Raw genomic sequence first — 27,596 nt, 5'->3', positions numbered from 1 at the left:
TGTAGCATTTCAAAAGTTCAGACAGCAGGAACACCTAGATACTTACTGGTAGGGGTCCAACACACAGCACCCCCACCAGTCATTTGTTCTCAGCAGCTGATACAAAGAATGAAGCTGGAAGCAGACAGCTCTGTTCTCTGTACTCAACTGAGTCCCTGCAGCTTAGTCTCCATTCAATGCCTGATCCAGCCACTACACAGAGAATGGAGGAGGCTGCTTCATGTTCCATTGGCTATGTATCAGCTGCTGAGAACAGCTGTTTCATGGTGGTGCTGGTTGTTAGACCCTCAAAAATCTGCTGACCTATACTTAAATATTTTTAGCCTGGAAAACCCCTCCAATCTAGTCAGATAATTCTAGACATACATGTCTTTAAAAAAGGAACATCATCTGAAAAGTGTAAACATTTCCATGAAGTTAATGTTGATCTAAAATTGTTTTTCCTAAGGGTTACAACAAGCCAAAAGCCTACATAGCTGCTCAAGGCCCTCTCAAATCGACTGCAGAAGATTTTTGGAGAATGATATGGGAGCACAATGTAGAAGTTATTGTCATGATAACTAACCTGGTTGAGAAAGGAAGAGTAAGTATAGTGAATTTATTAAGTCAATGTTTTCTATTTTTTTTAACAAATAAGAGGCACAGTAGATACAGTAAGCTGTGAACTACCAAAGTCTTGCATGGCTGTTCAGCTAGATGAATGGGTGTACAATGACTTTGTCATGTATTTCCACACAATCAGCGGAGGAGATTAGAGGACGTTAAAGCTTAAATTCAATTTCTTATACAGTGCCACTTTTGTCCATGGTATTGCAGTACATGAGGGATCAATGAAACAGTCATTAGTACAAATGTTCAATCTGGATCACTTCCCTGTGTAAAGATTTCGGTAGCACATATCCTTGTATAGAGGTTTTACTACTGACTATAGTGAAATTGTGTGGGAACAACCAACCAAATCATTGATCATTTGTCTGCCCACATTTATGATGATAGCTCCATGTAAATGGAAGCAAAAGAGCACTGACTGACTTGCCAGTGTACATCTGCACCAGAGAATCCGTCAGAGACTCCACTGTAAAGACCACCAGTAATTGGTGGAAAGAAAAGCCCTGAAGCCCTGTACGGAGAGCTTTTCTCCCTACTGGTTTTGGTATAAAAACGGAGGACATCCAGCGGATCCCATTATGGGCCCCATTATAGCCCATAGGGTCTACCGATGTCTGCAGGTGACCACTGTTTTGGTGGTCGGGCTCTCATAGAGAGCCCAGTGCAGATGTGAACCTAGCCTAACAGGCAGATTATTTGTCTGTTTAAAAGGTCTCTTAATGTGTCTATAAACATTCAATAGATTCTCCTCCCTACCCTCTCATACACATGTATTCTAAATTCAGCCAAGCATGCATGTATTCTTAATGGAGAGATGAGAATAAGCCTTTGCCAAGATAAATCTGATTTATGTTACAGTAAAGGACTGGGCATGTTGAAATTCAACACCCCCCATCCTTCTGTCCCTTGATATTGTCTGGAAAGAGTTGGGGATAACTGGTTGGTCCTACCAAAGGTGGGAGTGCAAGACCAGACAAAGGCTATGAACAGGAGTGGTGCGATTTCTAGAACCAAAAACTGAAAACCTCTTGAAAGGTTTATTTCAGGCAATATATTTTAGAGAAACAAAGAAAACCTGGTTGCTTTATGTCCCGAGCAGGGAACACCTATCCATGGGGTGTGTGATATTTCAGCTGAGCTTTACACAAGTGAATGGACAGATGGGGGCACTGCTTCTGGAACAAAGATGCCATGTATTTATTCTCTATCTCTGACAACCCCTTTCACAAGCCTCACCCATACTTTCACTGTCATAGACCGCTAGAGATATTGGCAGGGCCGTTTTAATGCATTGTGGGGCCCTGTGCAAACTTTTTGAAAGTGGGGCCCCCCAATGCCCCTCTATAATGTTATTTCCCCTGCCCCTCTCAATCACTAATGTTACATAAAATTTTTTAAAAAAATAGAGCACTCACCTGACTGTGTTCCCAGGACCTGCAGGCTCCATCTGTAATGTCTGCAGATCAGCGCTCTTCGCACTTCCCTGGAACACAGAGCTAATAGCTCCACTATTGTATTCAACCTCTATTGGTGTCCTAAGTACACAGATAGAGGTGAAATCACTGCCTGCTGCCCCGAAGTGTGGGACAACACCCGAAATGTGGGATTGTCTCACTCAATCTGGAGCAGCTGAGGGGAACCTGCAACCATAGGGCTCAGTGCGGCTGTACCATTGCACCTATGGTTAAAGCGGCCCTGGACATTTTATTAGGTAAAAGCAATTTTCTAAGATTAAGAAATTTTCTTTTTTTTTTTCTTTTCCCATTTTGGATATCATTGCTATAGAGCTGTATATGTCAACATCAGCCAATGAATAAAATGTTTTACCTTGTATTGAAAAGCATTGCTGAGTAGGATCCTGACATATTCCAGGCAAAGTAGCAGATAAAGGAAACTTTACCCATACTGCCTCATTGATGTCTATGGACATATCAATGTAGATGTTGTTAGATTGCCCCTTACATCAGACATTGTAGGAATCAGGTTCAATTCATGTTTATATAGTATTAACCTCTAGTAATACTTATTTGGTTATTTGCAGAGGAAGTGTGACCAGTATTGGCCAAATGATGGCAGTGAAGAATATGGTACATTTTTGGTTACCCAGAAAAGCACCCGTGTCCTGGCTTATTACACAGTGAGAACATTTACACTGCGGAACATCAAGATAAAGAAGGTTTGTAATAGAACTACGTTCTCTGCATAAATCCACATTAGTTGAAATGTGTCTCATTTGTGTTTGGTGACTTAGCGTTACCTTACATTATTTTTATTGTCATGATAAATACCGGTGTTATGCTACTTATTCAGGACATACATTTAGACTCAACAAAGACTTAGAATTAGATACCCATGATGTAAAGGTTTCCATTTTCATAACAATGTAAATTCACCCCGTTATAGTTATGGCCGCAGACAGGGTAATGTAAAGTATGGTGAACATATTATTTTTTTTCATCCTTACTTCTGTTTTTTCTCTGCCACCTCTAAAACTCATTTTCATGTTATTCTATAATATTGACTAATGATTGTCTCCTAACATTAAGTACATAGTAGACAAGACATAATATACCTAGCAATAGAACTGGAGGCTTAAAGGTTTCATATATTAGGCCATTAATATGAACTTTATTCACAATTTTGTTAGGTGAATGCATATGATACTATGTAATGTAGGGCTTTCATGGGAACATCCAGTTAAATAATTTAAGTTTTTTTAGTATCTTCATGGTTTCTTTTTTTCCGGCCCCGAATTGAATTTTCATACTGATGATCCATCCACTGCATAGTGGTGGTTCTGGTGAACTGCAGTGACACTCCCAATAACTTGAAAAGGACCTGCTCTACACAAGCCATCTGTCAACTAGCAGTTTTCGGCACCCAGAGGATGCTAGAACGGCTTATTTGTGTGGGGTCCAGGTTTCAGCCCCTGACAAATCACATACTGATGATCTATCCTTTGGATAAGTCAGCAGAATGAGAAATTGATTTGGGGCCGGATAACCCTCCTAAAGGCATTTTGTTTAGGTGAAAAGCAGACTCTCAGTACGGATCACATGTGTACGAGTAAAGTTAAATAATTTGCAGAAAGGGTAAATATGGGGTACAAAATATGTTCTTGAAAGTCAGAGTAAAATACAGCAGCAATTGTTTGGCCAAACGTACATGCATTGTCACTTCCAGACACTTCTGAAGTTGGTTTATCTGCTATAAGAAGTAATAAAGTAGGGGCTGAAACTGAGTATGTCCAATTCTTCTTTTCCCCAGTATCATCTGTTGGGGAGAGTTGGTGACACTATGTGTATGAGACTATTTTGAGTGTCCTCCATAATATTCTCTATAAACCAAACTTTATGTTCCTAGCTTCAAGATTTTTCCCAGCTGTACAACTTCTCTGGAATGCACTTACTCCAGACAAGCAGATTATTACGCAACTTCAAACAGGCCCTATAAACATCTATCTTAGTTATATACATGACTGTTGCCAAAAACTGCAGTATGCCTTGAATCTGTGGTGGAATCTTTTATGCTGTTTAAGAATGGAATTTGCAAAAAAACAAACTAGCACTGACAGATCTTGTTTTTTTTTTAAACCAAAGAAATCAGTGCCTTGGCATTCTGCCACACTTTGCTTTAAAGGGAGCCTGAATGTGTTATGTAAAATCCATTTTAGATATTTTATTTCTCCTTATTGTGACAGTGTTACTATACTGTACAATATTTTACTCAGTCAAGACAGTGCAGCAGCAAATTATCCATTACCTTGTTGCTAACGCACATGGGAAAATACCGTAATCTAACACTTGCAAACTAGATAAGCCATGTATATACTGTAAATGTTTTTTTTTTTCCACAAAGGGCTCCCAAAAAGGAAGAGTGAATGAGCGGCTAATATCTCAGTACCATTATACACAATGGCCTGATATGGGTGTACCAGAATATTCCCTCCCTGTTCTGACATTTGTAAGAAAGGCCTCTACAGCCAAGCGTGTCACCAATGGACCAGTCGTCGTACATTGCAGGTATGTTGTGACTATTTGGGTCATTAAAATATATTTTCCATGAACTTTATAAATCTTATCTGTGAAAACCATACAGAATATAAGATCTAAAGTTACATATAGCTATGTTATAAAGTTATATCTATGGAACAGTTATGCTAATAGGTTTACATAGCCAGAATGTGTAAGACATATTATAAGACAACCAACCTTTGCAATAAAAACAATAATAAAATGGCCTTGTTCTTAGCATAACATTAGTTTAGAATACCTTGTATTGTCCTTCTTTTCATCAATGGCAGCCTACGGTCCTTTGTGATGGTCCTAAATTAGGCCCTTTGTTTCTAATGTGATCAGTCTTCCCATTCCTATTCGTAAGAAACATTCCAAATCGAGAAAAAAAAAATATTATATGTGCATTCATTGGAAAGCTGTTAAAGCCACTGGCTATTTCAAAGCGATTTCCAGCAGCACATGGCGACCACTACCATCGTAATGCAACACTTGCAAGTAGAGAAAACCACCAGAGTATCAGTCTCATTTTCATCCAAAAGCTTTTGGAAAGACTCAACTGCTGCATTTCCATTTGGTTGAGTTTTTATTCAGTTCCTGCTTCTGAGCTGAATGCTCGGTCCTACCTTGCCCAGGATTGATTCGCAAGGGGAAAACACCATTTGATTCAGGTGACCCTAATCTACCTATCTGCAGGCCTGTTCCCAATATAGGCCCTCATACAGTATGCTATACCCATTATTAACCATAAAGTAAGTGTCCCTGTTACAAGCCCCTATAGAGCAAGTGCCCTTGTTACAGGCCCCTATAGAGCAAGTGCTCTTGTTACAAGCCCCTATAGAGCAAGTGCCCTTGTTACAGGCCCTATACAATGGTGTATTCATCTTCATTGTCCTTCACATATGGTCACCTCCTAAACTGTTAGAAGTAATCATCCATTCACGGAGACTTTGTAGGTCTAATCTTCATTGATAGTTAGATATGTATTAATGACATGAATGCGCTTATTCTATGATTTTCCCACTTACTGTATATCACAAAAAAGATTAGCGCGTGTTACAGTCACTACAGGCTATACTTATAGAGACAAACTAATGTAAATGTGACCGTCAATATTTTCTTGTTCTCCTTCAAGTAATAGTGAGTCTATATCCTTAATTCTTGTCAATATGAAAGCTGTGTGACAGCTCTTGTTTTCAATATAGCTAGTCCTTGTTTAGGTCCTCAAGACTCCTCAATATAAGCATTGACTTCTACTATATTATGAGTAGTTCTCTCATTTTATATACAAGGAAATACATAATATCCCTAAGTGTACACACATAATAACATGATTCAACGTAGATTTGATACATTAGCAGATAATAGTCAGTTCTACAGGTCATCTTGGTTTGAGATAGCATAGATTACATTGAACAAATGAGGAATAGGATTAGTCATAATAGGGATCTATAACAGTCATAGTTACATGTTACTTTGACTTGGCCTTGGCAAGGTATAGCATCATGAAAGCAGTTCAGCATCTTTTCTATATTTAAAAGGATCCTATAATTCTGAAGTAATTTTTTCTCCCTAACACGTAGGAATGGACTTATATGGGGCTCTATCAGCATGATTTTGCTGATAGAGCCCCTTTATGCATGAATAGCCTTTAAAAAGGCTATTCAGGCACCGTAAAAGTTATACTAATCTACCCCCCCCCCCCCCATTTTAAAATAAAACCCTAAAACAGAATGTGATAAACTTACCGAACGTGCACGGTGGGCGGGCATTCAGGGTGCGCCGTCTTCTTCATCCACACCTCCTCTTCCTCTGATGTCCTCGGGTCCCGTCTTCCTCCAGCGCTCGCGAACTGACATTGCTTAAAAAAAATGGCCTGGGCGCATGCGCAGTAGCCGTAGTAGAAGCAGCATGCTACTGCGCATGTGCCACTTAGGCCCGAGGCCTACAAGTTTCAAAGCCTCTCCATTGTTTACATAAAGTTTGTTTCCATGTCCAGCCTTACACACAGATGTCCTTCAAGGAGGTAGTGGGGGGGGGGGGGGGAATGAGGTTGCTGCTGGCTGGTTAGTTGATCCCTTTTTCTGTGGAGTTAGAAAGTCTTGTTTGGAAGAGATTGCGACTGTGTGAGCAAGGCAGAGCTCTCTGGATACTGCAAAGTGTAGCAGGAGCAGTTTTCTGTGTGTCTTTTCCCAGAGCCTCTTCCTTCTTTATAGACTTGTATGTAGAAAGTAACTTTGCCTGAAAACAGAAGGTAGCAGATTTCCTTAATAAGATATATTACAAAGTTTCTTATATTCACATGCACTGTACATCTATGAAAAGTTGTCTATAACTGGTTCATTACATTGACCCCATAAAAAAATAAGTGAAAGATGTATATTACTTGTGTATCTATAAAAAGAAACGTTTTAGGCTAAAGACATACATTGTGGAAACGCAGGGGCTTTTTTGTTGCGTTTTTTTGAGCCAAGGCCAGGAGTGGATTGAGCAGAAGGTCGAAGTATAAGAACTTCCTGTATATTTCCCATTCCTTCTGTAGCAATTCTGGCTTTAGATTTAAAAAAAAACGCAACAAAATCTGCAACAAAAAAAGCTACGTTTCCGCAACGTGGAGCCTTTAGCCATACTGTGCTTGGAAACTTGAGAATACATAAAAAGTCATTAATTTTGGATACACCAGTAGAATACTGCTCACGGATTTTTAGTCTATAAAAAGTGGAGTACGTTGTTTGCATCATGTCAGTTGACAGCATGTCTTGGTCTGATAATGTCTGAATGTCACATTTTTAAATGAGATATAAAACCAGCATCGCTCCGAAGTCACACTAAAAAATAACTTTTAATCAACTATTAAAATCCAGAAAAAAAAAAACAACAAAAGAAAGGAAAAGAAGAAAAAAAAAAACATAGAAAAACTATGCCATTATTCATGGGGAGTTGAAAACACACATATTGTTTTTGTTGTTACATTTTTAAACCCGTGTTTGTCTTTATGGTCAATGCTGTTATTTTTCAGAAAGGTTTTGGTTCATTTAGCCATCTTTTTTCTGTATTGCAGTGCGGGTGTTGGAAGAACTGGAACGTATGTTGTCCTGGACAGTATGCTGCAGCAAATTAAACAAGAAGGCACTGTAAATATTTTTGGCTTCTTAAAACATATTCGGACTCAAAGAAATTATTTGGTGCAAACAGAGGTAAGCTAGGAATATATAGGAATGTTCACACTACCGTTGGATGTCCATTATGATAGGGTTCATTAAAAAAAAATAAAAAAATGGACGGCTATCATAACAGACATTAACTGTTAATCTGTCTGTTTTTTTTAACTGATCCATTTAGTATACATAATTACAACCGTCCAACACCATTCGTCAATACATCTATTAGCCATAGCCAGTAATGTTAAAAAAATAACGGACATCCGTCGTAAGTCCGTTCTTGTCAGCAGTCCCAAAAGTTCTGCACCCTGCGTTATTAGGTCAACCAAAATAACAGACCTGTAACAGATATGGTGAGAACTGACAACAGATCAAATCCCATTGAAATCAAAGGGATTTTTTTGAATCTGTAAGTATCCATTGTTATTTTGTCTAACAGATTCTAGCAACAAACACTAAGAACAGTAGAGTGAGCGCCCTCTAACGGTTTAATTTTTTACTCATATGTGTCTGTCTGTCTTTATATTCTGTAGCTGTCATTTCCATTTTAACTGCACAGCCTTTGGATACTTTTCCGTATTATTAGATGCCTAATCAGATTTATTGAGTGATCACCTTATTAGGGCGGGTTCACACCTGCGCCCGATCTCCGCTTTCAGGTTTCTGCCGAGAAAAACTGAACACGAGGGGACAGTTTTCAGACCCATTCATTTGAATGGGTTTGCAAAGTGACTGCTCGTGAGCGTCTTGTGCCTCTCCATGGCAGTTGGACATGCAGGACTTTGTGAAGAGTTAAAAAAAACAAAAAACTGTTTCACGGTGATGACGCTACCTGCGCTGAGACACAGATGTCTAAACCAGTGCAGGAGAAGGCTGCTTGGGTTGTTTTAAGAGCAGCTGCTCTCCTGCGTTAGTTTAGTGAAAAAATTTTTTAAAAATAAATTTAAAAAAATTGCCGCGGCTGCCGCCCCCTCCGGAGCGCTGCCTGAAGCTGTCGCCTCACCTCGCCTCATTAGAAGTGTGGCGCTGCAGTTCAGCATTCATAACCTGACAATGTGCGCAGAAATGTCCAGGTCATGTATGTAGTGACTGGTCATACATGTATGATATCCTTGAACCTTGAAGTCTAACTATCATTCATTATTTCCATTAAATAGAAATACAATTGGGCTGTTATCGATTTAACATTTTTCTTCAGTCTTTCACTGTAAGTTTGTCATTTGGTGATTTGGTATTTTTATGTGCACAAACAAAAGAATAAAATTAATTATATTATAAAAAATAGAGACTTGCGTTGCTTACATTTTCTGACCTGTCTGGCTAAGCACATCCTTTGTAAAGTCATAGGTTATGTGAATGCATAGTGCTAGTCAAACAAAGATCTTACATTTGCTATTAACCCATCCAGGAGCAGTACATCTTCATTCATGATGCTCTGGTAGAGGCTATTCTGAGCAGAGAAACAGAGGTAGCAGAAAGTCTTATTCACTCATATGTTAATGCTCTTCTAACAACGGGCCCATCTGGAAAAACGAGACTGGAAACGCAGTTCAAGGTAAGTCATGCGCTATTTAATGAGCTAGGGCTGACTCAATCGTTTTTTTTCTCACATTCCTTTATACTTATATAGATACTTATATAGATATATTTATATTTTTTAATAATATTCCTAAGGGTAAATTATAGATGTTCTAATATAATTTAGCTGTATCGCAGTATTCACCTTGAGCTTTGGAAAAAGGCCTAATGGTAAATTCGGTATTGGACATTCTAGTACATTCTATAATACATGATTACTGACAAAATGACTCATTGTACATAATAAGAAGTCATTCTTACACAATGAATGGGAAACAGAAGCACATTCCTTCTTATTTATTAGCCGCTTGCGCTTGCAAAGAAAAGCAACACTTTTTTTTATGAAAGCCTTGTACACTGTAACCTCCTGAAACAGACAATGCACATCTCGTGACCAATTGTAAGAGCAGGAGACTGAATCAATAAACACTTTTCATGACAAGAAATTTTACTGAAAAAGAAACCTTCGTTTTCTGGAGATCTAGATGTGAATTTAACTACTAACCTCTAGTCATTATATGTAAATGTATTAGTAGTTTCACCACAAACAATGAGTCATAGATGAATTATTTTCCTTGTCCTATTGTCCACTAGACGTACAAACATGTAAATAATAAAATAAAGATTTATTTGAAAAAAAAAACTTTTATATTTTATTTTTTTCTTCAGTTGCTAAGCGAACCCAATATACTTCAGTGTGACTACTCAACAGCATTAAAGGCACAAAACCAGGATAAAAACCGGACCTCTTCTATTATTCCAGGTATATGCTCCATATGACTCTTATTTGCAATGATTTTATATTCCCTCATTGACAGATACTTAATAGAAGCTTGCAGTTTTTATTCTGAAATTCAGGATATCAATGTGTTCTTTACCAAACTTTTCATATGAAACTGTGGGGTAGGTCTGACTGCTGGGGGGTTCTGCATTGGCCTTTCTCTGACTGCAGCAATCCATGGTTTGACAACAAAAATGACTCCTTTTGTGTTTATTTTAATGTAAAGCTATGGTTCCATGTTGCAGATTTGCAGCTTTGTTTGTTGCAGATTATGTTGCGTTTTTTTGAGCCAAAGCCAAAAAAGGCTACAAAAGGAATGAGAAATATATAGGAAGTTCTTATACTTCTCCCTTCTGCTCAATCCACTCCTGGGTTTGGCTCAAAAAGCCACAGCAAAATCTGCAACAAAAAAAGCTTTGTTTCCACAACATGGGGCCTCACCCTTAAACTGATTGAGGACACTAATGCAAGATAAAGTGTGATATCTTTTGGTCATTTTGGCATGGACTGCCACCAGTGGTAAAAATGGTTGAGGTCTATACTAGAGCTCTAAGTCCACTGTAGGACACGCATTTCATGCCACTCATTCAAATGAATTGCTGACTAATGAAATGCATAGTCGAGCTGTTCATTGTAATAGATATTTATCTATCGTGTCCATATGGAATTGGACTGTAATACTGTAAAAACAAAAGCCACCATGCCACTGCTGAACAAAGCCTTGGCTTCCATGTTTGTATATTGGATTTTTCATGATGTAATGCACAGTTCTCCTAATGCTTCAGAATTTAAAAACCATGTTGATCCACTTAAGACAATTACCATATATGTTTGTTTCTGAACCTATCATTATGAAGGCCTTAGGTTATAAATCTCAATATAACTGAATTTTTATTTTTTTCTCTGTTCAGGTTTATTAGACACAGTAAACATGATCCCCATCTTTGTGTGTGTATTTAGACTTAGAAATACCATTAGGCCTCCTTAGGTAGGGAGGGTAGATTAGTCTCCATGGGAACAATGACTGATGGAAGTACACCTCTGGAGTATATTGGCACTATATAGTAGTGGAAAATAGTGCAGTATATTGTGCTTAATAATATAGCCAATTAATGCATAAAAGATTGACATAAGATAATCCTTTAATAGTTCCACATTGGGGAAATTTCAGTATGTTTCAGCTGCATAGTAATACAGATACATGGTAATACACAGTAAATATTGCAGAAGTAGTAGACACACATATGCTGAGAAAGATATACTAGGAGTCCATAGCAGCTTAGGAACAGAAAAGAAAGAAGGAGGACATTCATAATCATTAATTCTCTGTGCGGAGTGATCTTCGCTTGGGCTGATGTAGATTATACAGCCTGGTCGCGGTTGGAAGGAAGGACCTCCGATAGCGCTCCTTCTCACACTTGGGGTGAAGCAGACGGTCACTTACAGTGCTGCCAAGTCCCATCAGGGTCCCATACATGGGGTGGGATTTGTTCTCCCGCATGGAGGTCACCACAGACAGTATCCTTCTGTCACCCACCACCTGTACTGGGTCCAAGGGGCTCCCCAGGACAGAGCTGGCCCTCCTGATCAGCCTGTCAAGTCTATTTCTGTCCCTGGTTGATATACTGCTCCCCCAGCAGGCTACACTGAAAAAGATGGCTGAGGCAACCACAGAGTTGAAGAAGGCCCTAAGAAGTGTCCCCTGGACTCCGAAAGGCCCTCAGCCTCCTGAGCAGGTAGAGTCTGCTGTGGCCCTTTCTGTGCAGCGCCTCCAGGTGATCAGCCCAGTCTAGTTTATTATTGAGGAGCACACCCAGATACTTATAGGTCCTGACTATCTCAATGCATGTCCCCTGGATCTCCACCGGGGTTGGAGCACATCTCCGTTTACTAAAGTCCACCACCATCTCCTTGGTCTTCCCAGCAAAACAGGTGGCAGCAGCTGTCTTCATCAGGCTAACACCTGTCACGATGGTGGCACAGGCACGATTACTGGTGCAGAAATGACTAATGCAGAGAAACAGCCTTGAACTAACAGTAGAGACAGAGAAACCTCTGATCGTTGCCCTTGAACCCACTGTATACACAATTAGCATGAAACAGTGGGAGAATCTAAGCGGGACCCTTTTATTCATGTGAAAGTTAGTCCTTGTTATGGTCCAAAACTGGTATAGGCAGATAGACAAACAAAGAGGGTCAAACATTCAACAAACTGAAAAACTGTCAAAAATGGTGGATCAATTTCAGAAAAATGTTCTTCTTTGTAAAATTGCAAAGGCTTTGAATATCCCACATCTCTAGCACATAATAGTCTGAAAGTTTGTAGAAATCCATGTGCTCAAGGCATATGACCAATAGTCAGTACTGGATGCTAAAGATCTATGGGTCCACGGGCAGCAATGCATTAATAAAGGCATTAATTGGTAATGCAGATCACTGCATGGGAATATTTCCAGAAATCACTGTCTGTTAACATAGTTTGCCATGCAATCCACAAATGCAACCTAAAGCTGTATCATGCAAAGAAGAAGCCATATAGCAACACAGTCTAGAAACTCCACAATTTTCTCTGGGCTATGCTTATATAAAATGGACTGAGGCAAAATGGAATTTTTTATGGGAACCACAGACACTGTACCCTGCAGACTCAAGAGGAGAGGAACCATTCAACTTCATGTTAGCCCACAATAGTCCTGCATCTCTTATGTTAGGGAGTTGCATAAGTACCTATGCCATGAACAGCGTACACATCATGAAAGGCACTACCACTGCTGAGCAGTATATAGAGGTTTAAAACAACATATCCTCCTAGCCAGACAATGTCTCTTTAAGGGAAGACCTTGCATATTTCAGCAAGAGAAACCTCATACTGCATCCATTACAATAGCATGGCTTCACAGAAGAGGAGTTTGGGAGCTGAATTGGCCTTTCACGAATAGAAAACAGATTTGTCATATTATGAAATGAAAAGTCCAACAAAGAACCCCAAAATTGAATCATACATCAGACAAAAATGGGACATTTCTCTCCCAGCAATGGGTCTACAATCTTTGTAGACTGCTAGAAACAGAAGAGGGCAGGCTACACAATTGTAGACATGGCCCTGTCAGAATTTTTTTTTAGTTTTTTGAGATGTGTTGCTGCCATCAATTTCTAAAACAGTTAGGTGTTATATACACAATAGTTCCATTTTTCACTGACCTATTGTCTCTGTTTTTTACCTTATTTACATGACTGAAAGACAGCCATGTGATTGACATTTTTAAACTTATCGAAGTCTATGGGTGTATTCACATATTTATTTTTGTCAAAACTGAAAAAGATAAAGCATGTCTGTTTTTTACCTTGAGTTTTATGATCCTTTGATCAGTGACATGGTGTCTAGTTGCTGTAAAAGGACATAAAACCATGTGACTGGTTTAACCCCCCCTTGGAGTGTGTCAAAGGTCGTCATTAGTTTATATTCCCATATTCTTCTGTCTTGTTTGCTTTTGACACACTCCTAAGGGGGGTTAAACCAGTCACATGGTTTTATGTCCTTTTACAACAACTAGTCACCATGTCACTGATCAAAGGATCATAAAACTCAGAGAACCTTCCTGTGAACTGACATATTTTTTGGACCTGTTTATTTGCTTGTACTGCTTTCCATCAATTGTGCATCAAACACTCCATTCCTGTATAAATGTGCTTACCTTCAGATATTGTGTTATAATAGCCTGATGAAGGAACCTTAGCTGTCCCAAAAGCTTGCAATCTGTCATCATTTTTTGTTAGCCATAACTACTGAGAACTCTCAATCTTTACATTTCTTATCCACTGGCTAATACGGTACAAAGACTAAATTTTTCTCTAGCATATTCTAGTGATATGCCGTAATATTGCCTGATGAATCACGGGCAGATTTACAGGTGTTGGAAAGAGTACAAAGTTCACATAGGAAATACATTTCCATAACTATCTAATATAATGACGTTAAATTAAACGCTAGTTTTTTTAACTCATGTTTTGTTATTTCACAGTTGAAAGATCTAGAGTAGGCATTTCTTCACTGGGCGGAGAAGGAACAGATTATATTAATGCATCCTACATTACGGTAGGTTATACATTTCTTAATAAAAGTTCCAATTTAGACTGTATTTAGCAGACTCTTCCTACAAGTCAATAAGCAAGAGCTAACAGTAATTAAAGGCTTGACTATAAGGACTGGAAACATTAACTCCCCTGCAGGGAATGATGAAATAATAATGTACAGCTCTTTATTCCTTGTTAAACTGTTAGCTTTTGATAAAGTAATTGCTAAAGGTTTGTTGATGCAAATGAATAGCATTCACAGCTGCTTCACTGTAGTGTTTATTGAAGGTCAAATGTGGGATTCCTAGCAACAAAGCAGCATCACTATTATTTGGCTATGCTGAAATATCTGACTTGTGTGCTAATTATTTCATTGCCATATTACTGAACCTGCGTGGTCTCCAGCATGAAGCACATTGCCCCTTTGCAATCAATACTTAATGAGAACAAAATGACCCTCATTCTGAATGCCTTTTCTTTTTTTACTTATCATGAAAATTAGGATATTTCAAAGCAAACCTTTTAGAAATTAGGAATGTAGACAGAAATAATAAAAGCAGACTATTGTTGTGTGTTTATGTTCCTACATGATAGACTAGACCCAAATGTACTTGGCTTGCTCCTCCCAAAGAAGGGGCACCAAAAATGTGTTGTTTTTTTTTTTAACTGAAGGGTAAGTTCATACGTTTTTTTTTGGTCCGAGCCTTAGGCAGAGGCCGCCTCAGGTTTCGGACCAAAAACCGGGTACCTGCGACTGAAAGCCCGTTCACCGCACCGGCATCCAGCCACACACTCTGCTCCGGATTAGGCCCAATGAATGGGCCTAGTCTGGAGGAGGGAGTGTCTTCAGGCTGAATCGCGAGGCGAAATGGCCTGAAAAATAAGCATCGCGCTTTTTTTTTCTCCGGAACCTGGAACAAACTGGCTCCCGGAAAAAAAGACCTGAGCAGCTCCCATTGATTTCAATGGGAGCTGTCTTTTTCAGGATTTTGAGGCGGATACGGCCTCAAAATCCTGACCAAAATACTCCATGTGAACTTACCCTAAGTGTTTGAGTCTCTTAATAACCTGTCCCATTCCCAACTGCCTCACCAATATCACTCTAACCACTGCCTGGAAAATTATTTTAGATGCATTGTCTACCATATTTTGGTAAAGTTGTAACATTAGAATGTACAAATAAACAGTAATCTAGAACAAGATGGCAGATACTTTACTGCTTCACTGATTCCAGCACAGTTGGAATTTTTCTCTAGCCCCCACCAATCCTGAGCAATAAGTGTATTCATTTTTGCACTTGGGTACTGTATTGTCAAGTGAATGGTATCAGGCAGGAGCAAACAAGGGGTATGATTCTGAGCTCTGACACCTGTTGCTTATGATTGGAGCTCTGACTCATCATAATATTTTTATAAATAAATACAAAAATATTGGTCAATGGTTATCACTAACATAAAGTACAATGTGTCACAAAAAATATTTTCAAAATCACTTGTGTAAATTAAAGCGTCTCAAAGTTATTGCTATATAAAGTGACAGTTTTCAAAAATGAGGCCTGATCCTTAAGGTAATTTTAGGCTTTGTCTCCAAGGTGATAAGCAGCATAGTTTTGCTCTATTCTGTTTTTTTCTTCTCCAGTCCTAGTACTTTATAGCGCCATGTAATAAAATAGGAAATGGATCTAAATGTTCTTTAAAAATGGTCTGTAGCTTATAGAACCTCAAATCATTATGATGCTTACCTTAAACTCCCTTTTCATTGGCATTAAGCTATCAAAGCTGTTTTGAATTGGGTGATATTGTATTCTAAATTTGCCTAAGGCATACTCTACCTACTATTTGTCTCTACTCATTGTTTCTAGATTTCAATTTGTTTCGATTAGTGTCACAGCCTCCATTTACTATTAGTGGGTTACGTGATGATTTCTCATTATTTATTTCCAATGTTTTAGTACTACAGACTATTACACTTTTACTGTTACTAGGGCAATTTGGAATACTTGCTGTAAGTTATTTCACCTTGATTCTCCAAACTGCTCCAACCAGCTCCTCCCGGAAGAACTGATGGCCATGGTCTGTACCTGGTCTAGAGCAGGTTTGTTTAGTTTAGCAGACCTAGTTGATCCTTGAACTAAGGCCCTTTGAATATTTCACTGCCTCCCTACATCTTCCCATAGTTGAATGGCTTCACCTGGTTTCTACTCTGATTCTGTGAAGGTTTCTTTTGTGACCACTTTTGAGAAGTTATACCAAGGTGGAACCTCTATGAAGGGCCCAATTTCCACCATATACTAACTTACTTCCTTCCCAGAGAGACAGGGTTTCCTACCCATAGGTGCGTTCCTAAATAGGAGGAAGCTGGTCAACAGCAGACTATATGGTTGCATGCATCCAAATCTCATGGGCTCATATGCAGCTGTATAGGTTGCACCAGTGATATGTGTGCCCCTGAACAGAACCTTACATATTACATATATAATTAACTGGATAAATAATATTTTCTCTGCAGGGATACCATGAAAGTAATGAATTCATTATAACACAGCACCCTTTATTACACACTATAAAAGATTTCTGGCGGATGATCTGGGACCACAATTGTCAGATAATAGTAATGCTTCCAGACAACCAGAACATGGTAAGTCTCACTTCATGTTCTCTATTGTCTAAACACAATCACTCATTTCACATTGGGCTTTCCCTGCTTTTTTTTTTTTTTTTAAACATTTAATATTAAAAGGTCTATTTTCTAGTATGCTTTTTCATTCATATACATATTTTGTGAAATCATTGAAACATTAAAATGCTGTTTTATTTTTTTATTTGTCCACTTGTGTGTTACTACTGCTCAGGCCGAAGATGAATTTGTCTATTGGCCAAACAGAGATGAGCCAATAACCTGTGATACATTTACTGTATCTTTGGCTGGAGAAGATCACGTCTGTCTTTCTAATGAGGAGAGACTTATAATCCAAGACTTTATCTTAGAAGCTACACAGGTAAGTACAGATCTCCTATGCGTTCTAATTTTATATCATATACTATTGTTCAACTGTATTCATTTCTATGTAAAAATTATAGTATTCTTTTGAGAAGCATTTCTAAATATTACTTCTTATAGGATGACTATGTTCTGGAAGTGAAACATTTCCATTGTCCAAAGTGGCCAAATCCCGACAGTCGAATAAGTAAAACATTTGAGCTTGTAAATCTGCTCAAAGAAGAAGCAGCTAACAAAGATGGGCCTATTGTTGTACATGACGAGTAAGTATGGTATTCTGGTATCCATTGATGTCTCAATGTTGCTAAATATTTATGCCGGTGATAATACATCTAAGGTCATGATATTATCTCTTGAATAGAAGCCTATGCTCAAGTAACTAACAAGTAAGTATAAAAAAAAAAAACCTTTTTACAATTCCGATGTATTTATGTCACTGCTCCAAGTGTCTACATTCAGAAAGTATGTATGAGATTAGAATTGCATTTCCTTTTATTATTCAGGTTTTATTCCTACCTCTCAAGAGTATTAGAAGGTACTAATTCTCCTCGGAAAGATCCAGTTGTCATGGTGTTTTTTGAGGAATTGTCACCAAGTGCTAAATCACAGACAGTGCTGATATGGCCCTGAACAATTTGGTGTTTTGTATGTTTTTTTTATTATTATATTTTAAATCTGTTCACAAAATATGGCACTTGGAGGGCTATATGTGAATTAGCTCTTATTCTCCAGTTGGATGGTAAACTTTTATTTTTTTTAAGACTCCATGGTAACTGGATTTTTGCAAGTAAAACAACTATCTTCCAATAGATGACTACTGAAAACCTCTACAGAAAAGGAGCGTCAACCAATTGTTAGGCTCAGAAAAAAAAAAAAAAAAAAAAAAAATGTTCATTGCAATGTCTTAGTATTTTTTCCTTATAGATATTACTTGCTCATGTTGCAATGTGAAAAAGAAAAATTAGATTTCCAAAACTCTTTATTGTATTAGAAATGTAATAAATACTAGCGATGAACGAGTAGTATTCGATCGAGTAGGTATTCGATCGAATACTACGGTATTCGAAATACTCGTACTCGATCGAGTACCACTCGCTATTCGAATGGAAAAGTTCGATGCAGAACCAGCATTGATTAGCTGAATGCTATACAGTCGGCCAATCAACGCTGGTTCTTCTCCTACCTTTAGAAGTCTTCTCCGTGCGGCTTCCCCGCGGTGTCTTCCGGCTCTGAATTCACTCTGCCAGGCATAGGGCCTGGGCAGAGCCGAATGCGCATGCCCGCTTATAGTGTGGACATGCGCAGTCGGCTCTGTCCAGGCCCGATGACTGGCAGAGTGAATTCAGAGCCGGAAGATGCCGCGGGGACGCTGCACAGAGAAGACTTCTCGGAGGATCCAGCCCGACCCTCACTCATGGACTTGGTAAGTATAATTTGATCGAATGTTGCCTACCCCTGAAACGAGTATTTTCCCCCCATAGACTATAATAGGGTTCAATATTCGATTTGAGTAGTCGAATATTGAGGGGCTACTCGAAACGAATATTGAACCTCGAACATTTTACTGTTCGCTCATCTCTAATAAATACCTATACTTTGGTATCACCCAAACAATAAAATTATCCTGGTATTCTACCCATATGGTGAACATATTTTTTGTGCATCACAGCTTCCAAAGAACTGAATTAAAAGCAGGAGTGAACCTACCCCTTTCGCCGCCCGAGGCAAACTACGGAAAGCCGCCCCCCCCGGGAGGAGGGGGCGGAGTGGAGGGGGCGTGGCTGATCGGGCATGACTGAGCGAAGGGGGCGGGGCTTAGCACCGTTCGCAGGCAGAGAACAGGCACGGAGAGGACCTGCTCTCTGCCTGAGCTTGAGGGGAGGCCGCTGGAGCAGCGCTGCTCCAGTAGCCTCCCCAAACCACTGCTCGGTGCTAAGCCAGTCCAGGACAGCTTGTCCTGGACTGGCTTAGGTAATCAAAAATGCCGCCCTCCCTGGGGCCCTGGCATAGCGCCGCCTGAAGTGGTCACTTCAGGTCGCCTCATGGGAGGTGCGGCGCTGATTAAAAGACCAGCCTCCATAGTAATGTAGCAAATTTTCAATAGACTGCAATACAGCAATAGACATTCCCCAAAATAATAAGACTAAACAGTACACCTGGCTCCACAATAGATGTCCTATTTATCTTCAAAATAGAAAAAATCTTTTTTTTGCAAAGTTTTGGATTTTTGTTAAGGGGTTAAGATGTAAATAAAACTATATAAATTTGGAATCCCCAAAATCGTAGCGAAACTTAGAATACAGGTAATGTTATTTTGGCTGCAGTGTGAACGCAGTAAAAACGAAGCCTGCAAGAAAGTCGCATAAATGCCCTTTTTCTCCAATTCCACCTCATTCAGAATGTTTTTCCAGCTTCCCAGTACATTGTACATAATAATAATGGGTACTATTATGAAAAACAATTTGTCCCACGTACATTAAGCCGTCATATGGCTCTTTGAACAGAAAAATAAAACAGTTATGGGGTTTGAAAGACGGGGGGGGGGGGGGGGGGTCAAAATCAAAAAATACCACCAGCAGAAGGGGTTAATGAGATGTTTACGAAGTATCTTAAATTCAGGTGTACTATTAATTTATGAAAAGTGGTTTATAACTGGAGATTTGCTTTAGTGCTTAATGTACTGAGATGTAGAAGTCCAAAACAAAGCATATACCATTTGTAATGAAGTATCTAGCATCAGCCAATGGAGTAATATCATTTGGATTTTCTGGAACATCTTCAATAAAGTCTTTGTTCACAGGTCAACAGAGCACCATCAACATGTTTCAGACCTATTGCCATCCTTACTCATAGTTTGGCAAATACTATTTATAGTGTTTCTGGTTTTTTTGGTTTGTCTTAGTTTTAATTCATTTGTTGGTTGTGAAATAGATATTCACATCGAGAGTTTGTAAGTATATATGTGAATTTTTATTTGTATTTCCTCTTACTTAAGGTATGGAGGAGTGACAGCTGGAACATTCTGTGCTTTGTTCACTCTCATGCAACAACTAGAGAACGAAAACTCCGTAGATGTCTATCAGGTGGCCAAGATGATCAATCTGATGCGACCAGGGATTTTCACAGACCTAGTAAGTGTACAAATATTTTGTATCATAAAAATCTGGGACATCCCCAAAAATGCTGTCTTATATATTAGGCTCCAAATAGACTACTTGAGGTCAGGGTCCCAGATGTTGTAAACCGCAGCAGAAGCGACGCAGAAAAAAAGCACCATTTTACAGTCTCTTCATCGTGGATGGGATTCTAGTGAATCCAATCCGCATACTGCGGAAATATATGCGTGGTAAACACACATATCATTTATACCTACAGAAATGCCGCTGGTTTCCCTATAGGTATAATGGAAGCAGAAAGTTTCACTTTCTGTGACAAGTGCTACAGAAAAAAACATGATGCGTTGCCGCCGTGCTTTTTCCCACAGCGCTTTTTTTCTGTGGCCTGCTATATGGGCCTTAGCCTAAGAGCGTTTTCAGCTTATATTAAAGGGGTTATTCACTTTCCAATGTTGATGGCCTATCATAGCTGGATTGGGAAACTGCGGCCCTCAGTAATATTTGCATGCCAGAAGCTGCGTTACTAATTTGATGTACAAAATGTACCAGCATCTTTAGGTACTGCACAGTCGTCGGCTTTAGGTACAGCTGTCCCATAGACTTTAATGGGGCATTACCAGGAGCTGTGCTCTCTTTTAGCAGATGATGTGTGGGTAAGGCCAGTTTCAGGTTTGTATGGGTCTTTGGGCAACAAAGCCTCAGTAGCCTTTTGCAGTGCAATTCATGTGGTTACAGTTCCTCTAAAAACTGTTGGAGTGAAATGTACCTAAAATTGGGTGTTTTTTGCTGTGGTATACCTGCTGACAACACTACAGGTATCAGTGTGGCATTGCCAAGGTTGAAAGCTTTGGGTAAAACTCCAGGCCCTGTCCTCTTTCCTCTCATTCCTCACTGCTGTCTATGCCTTTTTCCAACCCCCATTCCATTAAGAAAACCTATCACCAGATGTCAACAAGTGCAAATAAAGATGGCGTTATATTGGTTTTGGCGTTTCTGTTGTTCTTTTCTGGTACACATAGCATCAGAACAATGAAAATAACAGAGATGCTGGATCCCTAAAATCAGACACCAACTGCATCCAACAGATCCCTTTTGACTATATTGGTGTCAGGTATCTGATAAGAATTCCAAAATTTTACTGGACAAAACATAGCAGTGATGTTTCTATATTATCTGGAATTTTTTATTGGTTCTGCAACGATGTTTCTGATAGAGCTTTGTGTATATAGGTTATGCTGGGTTCATACCAATGTTCGGCACTCCATATTAGGTTTCCGTCTTCTACTGGCAGAAGACTGAAACCTGTCATGCAAAGTCCAGCCATGAGCGCCGGTGAGCGTTTTGAGCTCACTGCGGCAAAACCGTTTTTTAAAACCGGACACAGAGTACTGCATGCCTGACTCTGTGTCTGGTTAAAAAAAAAACAAAAAAAAAAAAACGGTTTTGCCGCGGAGAGCATAAAACGCTCACCGGTGCTCACGGCCGGACACTTTTCAAACCCATTCAAATGAATGGGTTTGAAAAATGACTGCAGGTTTCCGTCTCCTGCTCTGTTCTGTGCAGGAAACAGAAACCTGCAGAACGGAGACCGGGCGCAGATGTGAACGAGCCCTTACCACAACTTAAAAGAGCTACATGAAGGGTGCATATACTTAAGCCACACAGTGAAAAGATAACAAACCAGATAAAGTACAAACGACATAGACAGTGCAGTTAGTTATATACATACATGGTGAAGGTGACAGTGGTGCAGACACTAGGGAATTTGTCCACATATCCAGGAGCATCTTCTTGTAACTTATTTACAAAGTCCCATACAGATGTATGCCCATTAGGGAATAGTATATATTCACACAGCTATACATCCAGAGTCAGGTTTGTGTTCATTCCTACAAATACATAAATGCTTAGCTTCATTCATGGTTATCCAATTTAATCCATAGACTATAATCTTTTCTCACTTTTCCCATCACTACTGGCAGATCAACTACCTTCACATTTTCCCTGCAGAACCAAATTTCCCCCTCCCCTAATGCAGTACGTTATGACCTCACTGCTCACACCAATTTGCTTCCCCTCCTACCAACAACACGTCTCCTCTTTCCTATCATAATATATTTTTTCTTTAACCTCCCCATAGCATTATAACCCTATTAATCCCTGAAGCACCACTGTTCTTTGCCCCTGTAGCACCGTTTCCCTCTCACAGCACAAATACTTTTGCTTACAGCATCTCTCACAGATCTTGGACCTTCCCTGCAGCTCGTCTTTCCCTCTCATCCGCAGTATGTCTCCTCCCCTGCTCAGCACATCTCATCTCTCTCATCCACAGTATGTCTCCTCCCCTGCTCAACACATCTCATCTCTCTCATCCACAGTATGTCGCCTCCCCTGCTCAGCACATCTCATCTCTCTCATCCACAGTATCTCTTCTCCCCTGCTCAGTACATCTCATCTCTCTCATCCACAGTATGTCTCCTCCCCTGCTCAGCACATCTCATCTCTCTCATCCACAGTATGTCTCCTCCCCTGCTCAACACATCTCATCTCTCTCATCCACAGTATGTCGCCTCCCCTGCTCAGCACATCTCATCTCTCTCATCCACAGTATCTCTCCTCCCCTGCTCAGTACATCTCATCTCTCTCATCCACAGTATCTCTCCTCCCCTGCTCAGTACATCTCATCTCTCTCATCCACAGTATGTCTCCTCCCCTGCTCAGCACATCTCATCTCTCTCATCCACAGTATGTCTCCTCCCCTGCTCAACACATCTCATCTCTCTCATCCACAGTATCTCTCCTCCCCTGCTCAGTACATCTCATCTCTCTCATCCACAGTATCTCTCCTCCCCATTCTTGGCTTTGGCTCAAAAAAATGCAACAAAATCTGCAAAAAAAAAAAAAAATGCAATTCCGTATTGTGGGGTTTAGCCTAAAGGGATTATCCATCTGATCACTTATCATACTTTTACCAGCAGCAGTTATTGGCACCACAGTTGTATCCCATTAAAGTCTACAAAAAGTGTGGCGAATGAGATGTACAACGATGGGTATGAAAACAATGATGAGAGCTGCGCTTTCTGGGAACCAGCTGATCTGAAGAGGTCTCAACAATTAAACCCCACACTTACCTTAAAAATTGTCCATCATTTTTAAAAGGTGGATAACCCCTTTAAGACTATATAAGAATATATTATGTAAATAATAATCTATTACTTTCCGCAATTCTTCTAGGAGCAGTTTCAGTTCTTGTATAAGGCTATCCTGAGCCTGGTAAGCACGAGGCAGGAGGGACAGGCGGCATGTATGGAAAGTAATGGATCTGTCCTACCAGATGGAAACACATCAGAAAGCCTGGAATCCTTAGTTTAATCGTAGAAGGACCCCGGCTCTTCTTCCTATATCTGTATGAAACTTCTTCCAGCACTATTTTTGGAAATGACTTGTTTACTACCCACAATTACTAATGTGTGCCTTGGGGAAGATTTTGTAATCCATCACCTTTATGAATAAGAATTCGACCAGTGTTTTATAAATGGAGTTGTCATATCTTTACTCAGTATTAGTTTACTACTAGCACATTTCTTATCTTTTGATTCTTGATATTTATAGCTGTGTACTTTTTCCACACAAATATGTACTGTGTAGTGATACTTAAGTTTAGTAGTTTTGTAGTTTTAATATTTGACTGTAAATAGTGCATTATTTCCAGGAACAAGCTATGCCGAGCTGAGGAAATGAGAAACTAACATTTATTGTAAATACTGTTTGTGACTCCTTGGACCAAATTTATATTTATAATTGTAGATTTTTATATTTGATCTCAGAGTCAGTTTTCTAGTTACTTGTATTTGCATTGTTACATTGATCTGCTCATGTTTTTATTGTAACTATACGTACTGACCCTGTTTCGGCTCATTTATAATTACATTGTTACTGCTGTTTTGCATGGAATGTTAACACTATTGTGAAATAAATCTTAAAAATAATTTCCAACATGTCTATTGGAATAATTCCCTTTATTTGCGACTTGTGCTAAAGTAATATTGTGTAAGGATGGACGGTTGTTTGGGGTATTTTGATTTTACTAAAGCAGAATTCTCACAACTACAATCATATTCCATATAAAAGTACTGTGCATAATATTATTGTCCCCCTATTTACACATAGCACACAGTGCTCATTGAACTTCCTGAGTGCACCGTGGAGGCTAATTAGCATATTAATAAAAGCAGGCTAATTCAAAAACGGCTGGGAGGATTACTAAATAAAAGGTATGTCTGGAATAGCTTTTCTAAAGGCTATGCAAATATATGCTTAGTTATAAATCATTGTAGCCAATGAAAGAATCCCTTTAAGTCTCTGTATTCCCTGTCGTCACCATCTGTGATGAGGCCTAATATAGCAGAGGAAAGGAAAGGTCTGTCGGCAACGCCAAAGCAGTAGTGTATAGCTAATAATGACATCCAGATACATGGCTGCCTATTCCCATATCTGCAGACGCTTATATGGCCTGTAAACTTATCTATGATTGCAGGACATTGCTGCCACTGGATTGACATGTATGGCCAGCTGCTACTGTATGTTAGCTGCCAACATACTGTACATGATAGCACTTACCACTTATATGATGTCGCTGCAGGTTCATTACTACTTACTAAGAAGACTGCCATAATTTGTATAGCAGTTGCAATTGGTACTGCAGCTCAGGTTCATTGCTTTGAATGAGACTGAACTGCAACCAAGACGTGACCGGTGAGTGTGACTTCACCTGACTGTAAAATGGGCCAATCAGGTGTTTGAAGAGGCTCTAGCACTTCGGCAAGTGACACCTCCTCTTCTCAGGTGTATGATGATATGTTCAGTGGTCACATGGTCAAATTGTAGTTCAGTCCCATTCAAAGGACTGAGCTGCAATATCAAGTGCAGGCTGTATTCAATGTACTTTGGTGAATAACCTATTGTAAAAACCCATCTAAACCTGCAATGATCTGATTGATTGACCTTGAGCATATGTGAAAATCCTGCCAATGACATACAAAATGGGGGCCCCCAGGCAGAGTCTGGAGCAACAAGGGCCGGATTGGCGAAAATGTGGGATTATTATACAGACCATATTCCAGCTACTTAACCCCTTCCTGACCACAGGTCTAATGCTCCAGATTGTACATAGGGACAGTGCAATATCTATAGGTCACAGTATAATTTAGCAATATGGCGGGTCATCTTATACAGACATATGTTAGTGTTTTAGTTTAGCGGTCCAAAATATTGATTTACTATTTTATACTAGAAGCCTACAGAGTGGGCAAAACGCTGGGAAAAATAAAGAATAATAAAAAAGAAAGTAAAAAAGTTAATACAAAAAATATTAATTGGAAGAAAAATATCCCCAGGCTGCAATTCTACTCCGCCATCATTTTCAACTTGCTGGAATATTGTAAAGACATCACATGACTTGTGACAACAGGCATCACAACCTCACAATGCACATGACATCACAACAAGTACCTTGAATGGAAAGTTCCAGAACAGAATCAGGTTGTGTCAGTTGAGGAAGACATCTTGAAGAGGACGGATCCAGGTATATACGGTTTATTCACTTGCTTAACCTCGTTCACACGTAACATAACTAAGGAAAGGGGAGGGGGGGGTTACATGAAGGTTAGAGCTGCATCACCAACATCCACAATCTCAGGAAGGATTTGATGTGAGTGTTTGTAGTCAGATCTGATACCAACGGTCTATTCTAAAGACATGTCACCAATATCACAGTTGTAGAAAACCCTCTAACATCTCATTTTACCGTATAAGTTGCCTACTTCATGCACCATCTGGTAGATCAGGGCTGTGTACCACCTCCGTTTAGGTCCTTTAAAATGCAGTAGGTGACTGGGAGGAGGGGAGGGCGTTAGGATCCGGTAGACATCGCCAGTCCTCCTCCCCCTACCCTCTCTATAGGCATTTGTGAATTTACTATGGAGGTGTATTCTATCATTGGAGAGGAAGAGGATGTTTAAGAACACAAATAACTGCAGCTTCTAAACTCAGCTACACTAAGCAAGCGCGCACTTCACACTGCTGTATCTTTCAAAATATAAAAATCAATAAATAGCCTTCTCCTCCCCCTACCTTAGACGTGTGTTAATTTAGTGTGGAGGTGTATTCTATACAGATAAACAGTCTGTAATATATCTTGTATAAATGCTTCCTTCTCCACTTATTATAGGCTGCTCTCCCCCCCCCCTTTATTTTAGACTAAAAGTTTTATATTTACCTGTACTCTTATATTCGCCTGTCATTTATGACAAATGTTTTTTACTCTCTAGAGTTGTCGCCAAGGGCATAACAAATCATCATGGGGCTTTATAGAAAAAAATTAACATGAAATAAGCCTAAGAAAAACTACATCTATTGTATAATGTGAGAAAATAGGGGTAAAAGAGACTATAAAATAAATTTAAAATTAATAATTGCCATAAAATTGTTTAAAAAAAAGGTTTCAATTTTATTCCCGTCACATATTCGATTGTTAAAATGATGTGAAATGAGTAGTTATAACATCACAATGTATATCACATCCCAGCAGGTGTAGAGTACTCCACATTCTATAACAGTAGAAGGATGCATCACTTGAAGGGGACAAGTCCTAAAAAGTGAGTTCTGCCCCCCCCCCCTTGCCCCCTCCACTTCCCCTCTCCCCAAGGATCTTGTGCGGCCCCAACCAAGCGCAGGCAGTTCATTGCTCCCACTAATCGCACTGTCCCTTGTCCCACCATTTGGCAACTGTGTTGTCCCTCATCCCCCTCCAAGGAGCTTGTCTGGCCCCAACCATGTTGTCACTCGATCCCCTCAGGTGACTTGTGTGGTCCCAACTGTCCTGTCCTTGTTCCATTGTTCCTTGTCAACTATGCTTCCTCTAGTCCACACTGTCCCTTGCTCCCCAAAGGGGTTTGTGTGGCCCCAACTGTGATGTTCCTCATCCTTTTTCCCCATGCGACTTGTGCGGTACCAAACACACTATCCCTCGTGTACCCCCCCCCCCACACACACACACACACACTCCAAGGGGTTTGTGTAATCCCAACCATGCTATCCCTTGTCCACCCCCTTCAAAGGGCTTGTGTGCCACAACTGTGCTGTCCCCCTCCCCCAATGAGCTTTTGTGGCCCCTACTTCGCTGTGCTTCACCCCCCAACCTTGGGTTTATGTGACCCCAACTGTGCTGTCCCTTGCTGTTCCCTCACCCAAGCTACTTGTGTGG

General features: G+C 39.7%; 1 protein-coding gene across 5 annotated transcripts in view; it reads left to right on the top strand.

Annotated features, from left to right (window-relative positions):
• PTPRZ1 (protein tyrosine phosphatase receptor type Z1) overlaps window positions 1–24,288 on the top strand; it is a 160,444-nt gene extending 136,156 nt beyond the window's left edge. For all 5 annotated transcript variants that reach the window (XM_075274198.1, XM_075274202.1, XM_075274201.1 and 2 more), the window contains 12 exons: window positions 449–583; window positions 2,651–2,785; window positions 4,468–4,631; window positions 7,684–7,819; window positions 9,192–9,338; window positions 10,031–10,124; window positions 14,165–14,238; window positions 16,725–16,853; window positions 17,068–17,214; window positions 17,337–17,479; window positions 20,212–20,347; window positions 23,567–24,288. In XM_075274198.1, coding sequence (XP_075130299.1) covers window positions 449–583; window positions 2,651–2,785; window positions 4,468–4,631; window positions 7,684–7,819; window positions 9,192–9,338; window positions 10,031–10,124; window positions 14,165–14,238; window positions 16,725–16,853; window positions 17,068–17,214; window positions 17,337–17,479; window positions 20,212–20,347; window positions 23,567–23,704 — 1,578 coding nt within the window. In that variant the 3' untranslated portion in view covers window positions 23,705–24,288. The remainder of the gene's footprint in view (window positions 1–448; window positions 584–2,650; window positions 2,786–4,467; window positions 4,632–7,683; window positions 7,820–9,191; window positions 9,339–10,030; window positions 10,125–14,164; window positions 14,239–16,724; window positions 16,854–17,067; window positions 17,215–17,336; window positions 17,480–20,211; window positions 20,348–23,566) is intronic.
• The last annotated feature ends 3,308 nt before the right edge of the window (window positions 24,289–27,596 follow it).

Source organism: Leptodactylus fuscus, chromosome 5, assembly GCF_031893055.1.
Source record: "Leptodactylus fuscus isolate aLepFus1 chromosome 5, aLepFus1.hap2, whole genome shotgun sequence".
In the NCBI taxonomy this organism is placed as follows: Eukaryota; Metazoa; Chordata; class Amphibia; order Anura; family Leptodactylidae; genus Leptodactylus; species Leptodactylus fuscus.
The sequence above is the reverse complement of the archived record's forward strand: the minus strand, read 5'-3'. Positions and strand labels throughout refer to the sequence as shown.